The sequence below is a fragment of the Bos indicus genome, chromosome 9 (assembly GCF_029378745.1).
Source record: "Bos indicus isolate NIAB-ARS_2022 breed Sahiwal x Tharparkar chromosome 9, NIAB-ARS_B.indTharparkar_mat_pri_1.0, whole genome shotgun sequence".
NCBI classification, from domain to species: Eukaryota; Metazoa; Chordata; class Mammalia; order Artiodactyla; family Bovidae; genus Bos; species Bos indicus.
Window position 1 is genome coordinate 87355348 of NC_091768.1, and position 12153 is coordinate 87367500.

General features: G+C 50.0%; 1 protein-coding gene and 2 pseudogenes across 1 annotated transcript in view; all 3 read left to right on the plus strand.

The window, feature by feature from the left end:
- The first annotated feature begins 4273 nt into the window (after window positions 1-4273).
- Window positions 4274-12153, plus strand: part of LOC139184961 (UL16-binding protein 3-like) — a 21921-nt gene continuing 14041 nt past the window's right edge. The window contains exon 1 of the mRNA XM_070796350.1: window positions 4274-4476. Coding sequence (XP_070652451.1) covers window positions 4404-4476 — 73 coding nt within the window. The 5' untranslated portion in view covers window positions 4274-4403. The remainder of the gene's footprint in view (window positions 4477-12153) is intronic.
- LOC139184964 (tyrosine-protein kinase RYK-like) lies at window positions 5641-6302 on the plus strand (annotated as a pseudogene).
- Window positions 6299-7815, plus strand: LOC139185008 (tyrosine-protein kinase RYK-like; annotated as a pseudogene).

Below are 12153 nucleotides of genomic sequence, written 5' to 3' on the forward strand. Positions count from 1 at the left end.
AGGAAGAGGAGGAAGCCTTGATCAGGCAAAAAAAACCACACAGCCCTGGATATGCCTGTCTCCACTCTGTTCAAAAGCTCCACACCTAGCATGAACTGACACAATTTTTTCCAGAGGTGGGCCAGGCCAGCTCAGAAGGAGAGGCCTAAACACAGAGGACTGTGAGAATGTCTCCGAGTGTCCTGAGGAGAGATGGGGAGCCTTTGGGGGCTGCTCCTGAGGAAGCAGGATCACAGTGGGGCAGAATGAGCACAGAACCCAAAGCTGGAGAAGGGAGAGCTCACAATTAGGGGTCACGGGACTTAGCAAGGCCAGGGAGATGCTGCTGATCTCCCACTAGGATGGGTCTTGGAAGCCTGGAGAAAGGCCTGGCCCACCTGGCATGAAAGAGAAAGTCCAGAACTTCCAAGGCAGGTGGAACAGGAGGGGATCCAAGGCTCAGAGAAGTGAATCTGCCAGGGCGGACACGGTATGAAAGGGCAGGAGAGTGTGCAGTCCACCGCTCCATGGGAAAGCCCGATGGACTCCATGGAGCCTGAGAGGAAGGCGTGGATGAGAAACATGTCCAGCAGCGCAAGTGAGATCTGCTGGGACTTGAAACCTAGATCTGTAGACCTTCGCTCTAGTGCTTGCACCTGGACAGTGATCTCCTCCAGCAACAAAATACAAAGAAATTATGAGGGACTGAAAATAACTGCATGCATGCCAAGTTGGGCTTAATTGTGAATGAAAAGGTAAAACACCCAACTGGAAAAGCAGGGTGCGGGGTATGATCCCTGCACAGGGCACTGCCACGACGGTGGGCAGACCACCTAAGCCATCCCTCAGGTCCTAAGCCTTGACCTGCCCCTACCCTCACCCATATAAGGGACCAGCCTGCCTCCCCCACCGCCCTCCCCCAAAGGGAATTAGCAAGGAAACCTGTGGCTTGTGCTTGCGCCCTCACACTGCAGCACGTGTCCCAGTGAAGCCTCGCCTAAATTTCTTATCTGGCCTCTTATCCACTTCTATCGATTAGGGTTCTGTTCGTGCCCTCCAAGAGTCTATTCCCCCAGTCCTGTGTACGTTCTGGCAGCTCTTTGGTGGGGTTAATGGCGACCTCCACCAAGAGGAGTTATGCAATACCCATGTCTGCAGCACCAAGCATACCCAAGTCTGCCGAACCCAGAGCCCCTGCCCCTGCGGCATCATTGACTCAATGGGCATGAGTTTGAGTAAACACTGGGAGTTGGTGATGGACAGGGAGGCCTCGCCTGCTGCAGTCCATGGGGTCACAAAGAGTTGGACATGACTGAGTGACTGAATGAACTGAACTGAGGCCAAGAAGCCTGGTCGCTAACATACTCTGTGGCAACCATGAAGGGCTACTGTCCCCTTTCTGCCAGAGCATCTGGGCATCTCTGTGACCTCGGGGTGCAAATTCTCTGTGGTGACAAGTGGCCGCCTGAACCTCAGCTCAGAGTCACCAGTTTGGTTGGTCTGCCTTCCTGGCCCCTGGGGGCCTCAGGGCCCTCATTCAGGCATCGCGCTCCCCCTCACCCTTTGTCCCTTTCCCTCATCTATTATCTCTCCACTTCTCCTCTCTCTGTCTTATCCTTCTGAGAGAGTGGACCTCGGCAAGGACAGCATCACCCCTCCCAGCTTAGGAGACAAAGCTCCCTCTGGCTGACAATGGCTCACTTTGATGGGTGACAAGGTAGTGGGAGAGACCCACCTCATACCCTGCAGGTCTTGGTCCAGCAGGTTCTGCCTCATAGGAGATTTGTGAGAACGATAGAGGTTCAAACCACTTATTAGGTAGTGGCTAGACGTCTGATCATACCAATATTCTCACTTCTATTTTCCTGCGGCCAAGAGAAGTCCCGTTGCGAACTCAGTAAAGTGGCAGATATCTATATGCTGGTTTATGCGTAGGTGAGAATCCCACCTCTGGGCTGCAGGCCCACAGCCGATGTACAAGGGGCTGGTTTCTGGGCTTGATCACCCCAGTGGGCAGTGGACAGGGTGCTCCCTCCCTCACTGGCCCTTTCTGGAAGCCTGCAGGTTGGTGCCTGAATAAATAGACACCCGCAGAGTGCAAGGGTTGAAAAGGCAATGACTCGCTTTCTGTTTTTTCAGTCTTTTCTGTCCCTCCTCCCTTTTGCTCTCCCTTGGTCCTCATATCTACACTCCTGACCTTTTACATCCAAGAGACTCCCTGTTGGGTCACCTTTTTCAGCATGACTTGTTTGTTTTGTGTCCCCACTTCAGGCTTGAGGTTCCCACTGGCCCCCTTGAGAGAAGAGCTGGGCTGGGCTGGACAAAATGCCCCAGAGGCCACTTCCCAGTAAGACCCTCTCTTTGTTTCTTGTTTGTTAATTTTCTGTCATTGGTAGGTTCTCTCAGTCAGTGAATTTAAAAGCATCTTTGTTTTATGTACTTTTCTCTGTCCAATTGCTCCTGCAAAGCTCTGCTACAGTTGTGGGCATAGGTTACTTGTTGCTCTTTCACTCAGTCATGTCTGACTCTTTGTGACCCCATGGACTGCAAGAACCAGGCTTCCATGTCCTTCACCATCCCCTGGAGCTTGCTCACACTCATGTCGATTGAGTCAGTGATGCCATCCAACCATCCCGTCCCCTGTCATCCCCTTCTCCTCCTGCCTTCAATCTTTCCCAGCATCTTTCCCAGGTCTTTTCCAATGAGTCATCTCTTCACATCAGGTGGCCAATGTATTGGAGCTTCAACTTCAGCATCAGTCCTTCCAATGAATATTCAGGACTGATTTCCTTTAGGATTGACTGGTTTGATTTCCTTGCTGTCCAAGGGACTCTCAAGAGTCTTCCACAACACCACAGCTCAAAAGCATCAATTCTTCAGTGCTCAGTCTTCTTATGGCCCAACTGTCACGTCCATACATGACTACTGAAAAAACCATAGCTTTGACTATAGGGACCTTTGTTGGGAAAGTGATGTCTCCGGTTTTTAATATGCTATCTAGGTTTATCATAGCTTTTCTTCCAAGGAGCAAGCATCTTTTAATTTCATGGCTGCAATCACTGTTCACAATCATTTTGGAAGACTTTAAAAACAAAACAAACAAAAAAGGGAGCTTCCATTTCTCCCTTCCAAAATGTAAGTCTTTCGCCTGGGTTCTCAGGAACCATCTGATCCATCTGTAGTACCCCAGAGTCAGGGGGAAAAAATAGCATTTTTAAAACAGAAGCAATAAAACAAGGAGATCTCTGGTTCTGTCTTTACATGAAAATGAATTTGTAACTGAGCGTGATTTAATTGGGTTAAAGGAAAGTAAGTACTATATAAATAAACTCTCAGAAATATCAATAAAGCTCGTCAGAACACATTTCTGACACCAGGGACGACCCTGAGTCAGAATGATTGGCCAGAGATGACCCAGAAACTAACTCCATCACCAAAGAACCTGAGACCACAAGCCATGTGGCAAAGCAGTTCTGCTGGGTTCCCTTACCCTGCTGCTCTCCGCCCTGTAGCCCCTTCCCAAAAAAGCCTCTTCCCTTGTCAGCATGTGTGTCTCCTGGAACAATTTATTTCCCAGTGTTAGACAAAAGCCCACTCTCAGACCCTGCAAGGAGTCCCCCTTTCTGTAACAGATGGCGACTCTGGTGGGATTTCCTCACTGCGACTGATGCCCTGACCATTCAGGTACTTAGGGACAAGCTTGTCCGCTGACTGACCTGACCCAGTGGCCGGAACAAGAATTTTCTTTTGTTCCTTGTCTCCTCCCAACTCAAATGACTGGCCTGAGTGCCCCCAATCTGATAAGGGACAAGAGACGTAAGACTGATAAGGAACAAGGTGAGGAACAAGAGCCTTAAGTTCAGTGGCTCAGTCGTCTCCGACTCTTTGCGACCCCGTGGACTGCAAACCCATCACCAACTCCCGGATTTTACTCAAACTCACGTCCATCGAGTCGGTGATGCCTTCCAACTATCTCATCCTCTGTCGTCCCCTGCTCCTACCGTCTTTAATCCTTCCCAGCATCAGGGTCTTTTCCAGTGAGTCAGTTCTTCGCATCAGGTGGCCAAAGTATTGGCGTTTCAGCCTCAGCTACAAGAACTAGGCGGTCTCCTATCACTTGCAAGTTGGCGCACTACGTAAGCAAGTGGGCGCACTACGTAAGCAGGTGGGCAGGCGAGCACACTGGGAGGCCGGGCTAGAGAGCAAGTGAGCTGTTAATAGAGCCCCGCCCAGCCCCCGGCGCGGGGTTCCTAGTGGTTACTGCTAGGAAATCTGGGGCGGAGCCTGTCAGCGGAGGGGCGGGCCAGGCAGTCCTGGGAGGAGTGGAGGTCCACACCTCAGCTGTGGGCTAGCGGGAGAGGATCGCGGGGTCTGGCTTGGCAGCCTCGCACTCCTGCAAAGGGATCCAGGTGGCAAAGGGAGAGATGGGTGGCTTCAAGACCAGTCTTGGTTTCCTCGTTTTGCTTCCAATTGTTTTGTTCAGCGGAACGTCCAGCGGTGAGTTCGGGGATGACCCTACGCGGAGCGTGGCGGGGGAACGCGAGGAGGTTTAATGGGGTATGAGCGGTAAAGGGGATGGGGGTGGTGTCCCCGGGGTTTCGCGAAACTTTTTACAGGGTGGCGCTGCCGCCCCCACCTCTTTCGCTTCCCTGGCCCATTTAGTCCTCGGAGGCTCCTCCCGGCTTCTTGCTGGTACTCCGGGCCAGAACAGGGTTGACTTGGGTGAAGTCGTAATGTCGGGAATTTGGGAAGTGACGCTGGGAAAAGAGGGGTCCGCAACGCGGCAGGAAATAGGGTTGAAACCTCCCAAGGGTCCAGACCGCCCCTGGAAGTGGGAGCCCTGGAGCCGGGCGGTTTGGGGCCAGTCGGGCATCCCGCGAATAGACCCAGACCCGCCCCGAAAAGCACGCCTTTCCGCCCCAACCTGTGCAACAGAGACCCTTCTGGTCCCTACATCTCCCGGCCCTTGAAGGACCAGCGCTGTTTCCCGGCTGTAAGTTATAAACGCAGAGCGGACCCTGGTGCCCAGGAAGCGGCGGCGGCGGCGCAATCCCTGCTGAAACGTGCTTGAGTGCTCCTGTCCGAGCCCTGGCTGCTGGCTCCAGCCGGGGCCCCGGCCCCAGGGCTCTGCGTCATGGCTCCACCCCCGGCCCCGGGCTCCACCCCCGGCCCCCGGGCTCCACCCTCGGTCACCGGGCTCCGCGACACGGCTCCACCCTCGGCCCCAGGGCTCCACCCCCGGCCTCCGGGCTCCACCCTCGGCCACCGGGCTCCGCGGCACGGCTCCACCCCCGGTCCCCGGGCTCCACTCTCTGCCTCCAGGCTCCGCGGCACGGCTCCACCCCCGGCCCCCGGGCCTCACCCAGGACCCCGGGGGCCGGTGCGAGCCTCTTCCTGAGCAGGGACCAGGTGCCTCGGCTCATTGGTCTAGATGCAGAACTTTATATATTAGAGAAGTGGCCTTGTTGGGCACTACGTCTATCCTTTAACCCAGCGAAACAGATGTCCTGCCTTTCACTTGGCCTGCAGAGTCCAAGTTGAATATAAGCAGGTTTCCAAGTAGACAATTTCGTGGACCTGCCCCAGGTCGGCATTTCTGCTTGATGGGGGTGGGGCGTTCGAGGGGCACGGGGTGGGGGGATTTTCACGCACTATATCGTCTCTAGCTTTCCTTTTCTGCAAAGTAGATGATGAGGTTATGATACTAAATGCAGCTCAACTTGACAGTAAATTCTTCAAAAACTTCCCTTCTTCAAAAATTTGAAAGGAAGGAAAATGTGCTACAAAAAACTTCGGTCTTAGACAAAGCCACTAGCAGAACTATTTATGATCCTGTTCATGCAGCTCCAGCTACTTCTACCCGTGTGTTTTATATCAGCGCAGGGGTTTGCCGTGAAGTTATATTTCTTGTAGTAATAATATTAGCTGTTTTGCACCTTCATAGTATGACAAGAATTGAACTGGAAGACAGCATCAGTGTCCAGTAGTTCCCAAGGGTTGTCTCAGCCATGTCCCAGATGACTCAGTATCTGTGAGGAGACACACCCAACAATAGTACTTCCATCCCGTTATCCTACCTTGTGGGTGGGTAGAGGAGTGTCTTGAGAAGTGCCCCTCTTTTGGAGGCCAGAGCTAAGGTGAAGGATATCGAAATATCCAAGGAGAGGATAACTCTATCCACGGAAAGGATGTACTCCAAGAAGGTAGTTTAGGGCGTATTTTCCATGGGATTTATGTAGATGGAAAAGATCCAAATAAAAAACAGCAATCATTTGTAAAAACAGAGATTAAGCTTCTGAAATTCAGGTGACAATGATATTCACTGAACATTGCAAGCTATGAGATCTTCATCACAGAAATCTTCTCCTATTTCCCTTATGTGTATAGAAAAAAGAGAAAAGCCCTCATGATATTGCCTTACACGAATTGGGAGAATCATAAATAGTTTTCACAGCATTGCAAATTGTGTGTCTCTGTGTGTATTAGTCAGTCCTGTCCGGCTCTTGCCACCTCATCTACTGTAGCCCGCCAAGCTCTTCTGTCCGAGGAATTCTTCAGGCAAGAATAATGGAGTGGGTGGCCATTCCCTTCTCCAGGTGATCTTTCTGACCCAGGGGTCAAACTCGGGTCTTCTGAATTGCAGGCAGATTCTTCACTGTCTGAGCCACCAGGGAAGCCTGCAGCACAAATTAGTAGAGGCCAGTAATCCTCAGGCAATTTCTCAACAGGACCTGGTCCACAAGGTCAGATTGCCTGTGGAATGGATTACCTGGTCAGAAGAGAAGTCCTCCGCAAAGACCTGGCTGCTAGGAGCTCTGCCATTGATGACAACCTCAAGTTAAGAGTACAGATAGCCCCTCTCCAGAATCTTGTTCCCCATGGACTCTCACTGTGTGGGGGACAATGAAAAAGTGGGATCGATGGATGGCTCATGAACGTCTGGTTAAGAATGAGGTCTCCGGACTTCCCTGGTAATCCAGTCGCTAAGAATCTACACTTCCAATGAAAGGGCCTGGTTCGATCCTTGGTCAGGGAACTGGATCCCGCATGCTACAACTAAGAAGTCAGCATGTTGCAACTAAGAGTCTTCATGCTGCAAAAAGGTCCCAAGTGCCACAACTTAGACCCAATACAGCCACAAAAAGATAGATATGAAAAAAATAATTTTTTTTAGTTCTCCAGTGCTAGTGATGTGTGGGCCTTCAGAGTGATAGTGTAGGAGCTCATGGCTCTGGGTCAAATACCCTACACGGATGTCGACTCTTTAGAGATATGAAAGAAGGTCATCAAATAGCCCAGCCTATCAACTGTCCTGATGAACCATTTGCTGTGATGGCTTGTGCTGGGCCTTAGATTTGGAGGAGAAGCCCAGTTCCAGCAGCTGGCCCAGTGTCTCACAGGGTTCCATGCAGCCCTGGGGGTCTGTGTCTGACTGTCCTCTCACAGTCCCCCAGCATCAGGGGGACGGTGCCTGCTGAGGCCCACGTGGAGCCGGCCAGTCACATACATCACCCAGCACTGCAGAAGCACATTGTCTTCCAGAACACTGTGCCTTAGGAATGCCATAGCATCTGAACTTTCTAAGACAGACTTAATGATGTGGAATATTTTCTAGATATCACTTTCATTAGGTTGAACTGAAAATGTTTGTATAAATTTTTTGACCAAGAAAGTTTTAAACAGTGTTATAAAATAAATAGTTTTTAAAATTGTTTCAACACAAATACTTGGACTAGCTTAGTGCCAAGTGCTTTTTAGTTTTTACTTCATCAAAGTAATGTAGTTGATTCACCCTTGAATGTGCTGGGCTTAGTTGCTCAGTCGTGTCTGACTCTTTGCGACCCCATGGACTATACAGTCCGTGGAATTCTCCAGGGTTGAATACTAGAATGGGTAGCCTTTCCCTTCTCTCGGGGATCTTCCCAACCCAGGGATCGAACCCAGGTCTTCCACATTGCAGGTGGATTCTTTACCATCTAAGGCACCAGGGAAGCTCAAGAATACTGGAGTGGGTAGCCTCTCCCTTTTCCAGGAGATCTTTCGGACTCAGGAATTGCACTGGGGTCTCCTGCATTGCAGGTGGATTCATTACCTGCTGAGCCACCAGGGAAACTCTTAAGTTTCTTTCTTCTTCTTCTTTTTTTAAATATTTATCACTAGTCTTGGGAATTATTTGTCTATAAGATAGAATACTTTGTCTTAGAAAAAGAAAAATGAAAAAATGCTGTTGCCTTGTACAGGAAAAGGTAGTGTTGGAGGAAGAAAACTTAAAAGCTAGAAGGAAAAAAAAAGAGAAAAATGCAATAGAAATAGAAACTAATCTTTCATGAAAAATTGCCTTTTAAATTTTTTTTTAAATAAAGAGGAGTTCTGCCTTCTTACTTCGGGGAAAGTAGGAGTGGAATTCACTGAAACATCTTAAATTTGGCAGATCCTAGCATATGGCACCCCACTCCAGTACTCTTGCCTGGAAAATCCCATGGATGGAGGAGCCTGGTAGGCTGCAGTCCATGGGGTCGCTAAGAGTTGGACACAACTGGGAGACTTCACTTTCACTTTTCACTTTCATGCATTGGAGAAGAAAATGGCAACCCACTCCAGTGTTCTTGCCTGGAGAATCCCAGGGACGGGGGAGCCTGGTGGGCTGTCGTCTATGGGGTTGCACAGAGTCAGACACGACTGAAGCGACTTAGCAGCAGCAGCAGTTCTCAGAGCCAGAAGTGGATTTGGGGCAGGTCAATAGTAAACAATGGTGATTTTATTTATTTTTACTTTCTGGAAAAGGAGGATAACACAGTTCCAGAAGGTGCAATCATGGTTTAAGGTTAAGAATCCCTTTCACTGCACCTAGAACAGTGCTATGCACAGAATGGGTGCCTGAGTTTTGTTGGGTAAAAAAAAAAAAGTAAACAGATTATGTGCTTATCTTCAAGGCTGGCTTAAGTATAAAATGGATTTTTAAACACACTTGAAAAAATTAAAGAATTCAGTTTATTAAAAAAAAAATTACATATGCATCGTGAGGAAGGCTCTCAATGCCTAGCCATTGATCAGCGCCTCCCTGGAGTCAAAGCTCCTCCCAGACAGTTCAGGCCATTACTAATTGAAGCTGGTTATGACCCAGATCCTATCACTGGTGAAGTTAATAAGTGATGGAAAAGGAGAAGCTGGTTTGTTCAGGAGCCCTGGGAAATAGTGACCTAATGTTCTCAGACCGCCTCTAAGTTTCCAGGTTAGAAAGGGAGCAGAGGTGGCTGCTGTGGGGCACATCAGCGTCTTGAGCACAGTCAGGGTGGTTGGCACAAGGCGAATGTTTGAGCACCACCAAGCTTATGGTTTCAACAAGTCTGGGGGTCTACGTGCTTGCCACCAGCAGTTTTTCTGTGCTGGGGGTCTGCTTCCTGTGGAAACAACTTGAGGATTGTGTCAGCTCTTTGTTATCTTTCAGGGAACTGGTAATTTCATGACACTGCTATGTGGCTGGTCACAGTCTAAATTGTTACCAGTTTCCCAACCTAAGGAGTATTCCTTTCTCCATCTTCACATGTTCTAATCCTTAACTCGTAAACCACTGTTTTGAGACTCACAGGAGGCCTGGCTGACTGAAACTTTTCTACAAACAAGAGGCAGACAGAGACCATGGGGGGAGGGGGAGCAGGTCTTTCCCACTAAGGCGCCCTAGAGCCGTTTTGGTTACGAGACCATTTATTTCCCATTTGTCCATGGTCCCAAGAAGCCCAGGGTCTCCAACAGCTAGTTGGAGAAAGTCTAAACATGCCCTCTCTCAACTGGCATCTTATCCCTCTGTCTGATAACTCACCCAACAAACCCCCCCACACCTGGCCCCGAGGACCTAACTTAGGAGGGACGGGAACAGGGTTTCCCAGAGTGTGACACAGGGCTCGAGGGTGAGGCTGGGCATCCCCACTTCTACCCTTTGGTCCCACATTCATAGTGTCTAGGAATTGGGACAGCAGCAGCCTATAATGGTTATTGATTAAGGTAGGAGTTGACAGAATTTTTTCTACAGAAGATAGTAAATCTCAAGGTCTCTTTAGGCAATTTGGTATCTGTCTCTGAGTGCAAAAGGAGCTTCCATGTTTGTGGAGCAGCAGGAGCCAAATATAATGTGTAAATCAACTGAGAACCAGACTTGTCCACTGTCCTGGTTTCTGACCCCAGTAATGAGTGACCCATCCCGTAGAGAATCATCCAAGAGCTGCCTCAGTTGTCTGTTTATGAACCAGAAACTTACCGTGTCCTGCCTTGTAGCTTCTGGTGGTGGGACTGTGGATCTGGCTGTTATGGGCTAATGCACCCCCTCTGCTATAGTCTGGCTTCCTTGGTTCAAGGAGCCATAGGGGACACTGCATGAAGCCACAGGTGTGAGCAGGGGATAGTGGCCGTGTATCAACTCTGGTGTCAGGCCTAGGTCACCTGCTGGCACATCTTATTTGTACCCTGTGGCCCTGGTTATGCCAAGCCACATAAACACTTCTATCCTATGACGGCTGGCCTATCTGAACTAATGGTTGGGGTTGGTGAACCCAGATCATAATGGGCAACTCTGACATTCCATGACCAGAGGCCTCATCTCTGCCAGGCCCCAGGACCATACCAGGAGCCGCACTGAATGGTATGGGCTTTCTCACTGCAAGTGGTATGTCCTTTCTTCAGGACACCAGGAGTCTGTGTTGTGAGCCTCCAAGTAAAATGCCACCTACAGCATGTAGCACCTTTCTGAACACAGGAAGCTATGATGTCACCGGTTCTGTTGGGTCATCTGCCCAAGAAGCAGGTCCAGCCACACTCATCATTCATCACTTGTGACTGCTTTTGGGCCAGGACAGCAGTTGCAGCAGAGACCTAGGGTCTTGAAGCCTGGAATGTGTCATATGTACCATTAGAGGGAACCTAGGACCTCAGTGGTAATTCAGTGGAGATAAGATAGAGACCACAGCTCTGCAGGCCTAGGGAGATTGTAGGTTGGTACTCGTTTTCATTATTTCCTCCAGGAGATGATACTGTCTCCATGTACTATCGGGGGATGGGGAGTCAGGGTGAGAAGAATGAATGTGGAATCCACGACTATGGTACCTCACCCATGGCAGTTTACTAACAACACAGACTGTGCATTCGTGTCAGAAGCCCAGGACATGTGCAATGGACACTGAATGGATCTGTGGACCCAGAGATAACCACTGTCAGCAGGACCTGGCACAGGTGTCTATTAATTGCCTGGTCCTCGGAGCATCGCTTCACAGCACGGGGGCCATGATCATGCTACTGTTCCTGTGCGTGGTGTTAGTAACACACTGGGTCTAATGAATGTGGGAGTAGTTTCTCCTTCTGCATTTCCAGTTCAGTTCAGTTCATTCACTCAGTTGTGTCCGACTCTTTGCGACCCCATGGACTGCAGCCTGCCAGGCTTCCCTGTCCATCACCAACTCCCAGAGTCATGTCCATCGCATCGGTGATGCCATCCAACCATCTCATCCTCTGTCGTCCCCTTCTCCTCTGATCTTCAATCTTTCCCAGCATCAGGGTCTTTTCCAATGACTCAGTTCTTCACATCAGGTGGCCAAAGTATTGGAGTTAGTTGCCCCAGTAAATAACCGTGTGGCTCATCGGGAGAGTATCGAAGGACTTCTGCACTTGCTGTGGTGATGAAAGGGCCCTCCTCACTGGGACGTGGCTTCTTTCTCTGGTGATGCCTTCTGAGAAGTAGCTCAGTTCTGGAAATTTTGGTAGGGATGTTTGGTAGGGATGGCTGCTTTCAGCCTACTGATCATCCAGTCTTGTGTTTGTCTCTCCTTGTTTTCTGTCTCTCAATCAAGCAGTTTGCATCCAGGTTCACTGACCATCTCTCTGCCTCTAGGATCACCCTATGCTATGAGCCAGCATTGTACTCTCTGCAGTCAGGCCCTGGCTGGCATTGGGACTCTCTAATCACTTTCAGCTTCCCTGATAGCTCAGTTGGTAAAGAATCCACCTGCAACACAGGAAACCCCAGTTTGATTCCTGGGTCTGGAAGATCCGCTGGAGAAGGGATAGGCTACCCACTCCAGTATTCTTGGGCTTCCCTTGTGGCTCAGCTGGTAAAGCATCCGCCTGCAACGTGGGAGACCTGGGTTCGATCCCTGGATTGGGAAGATCCTCTGGAGAAGGGAAAGG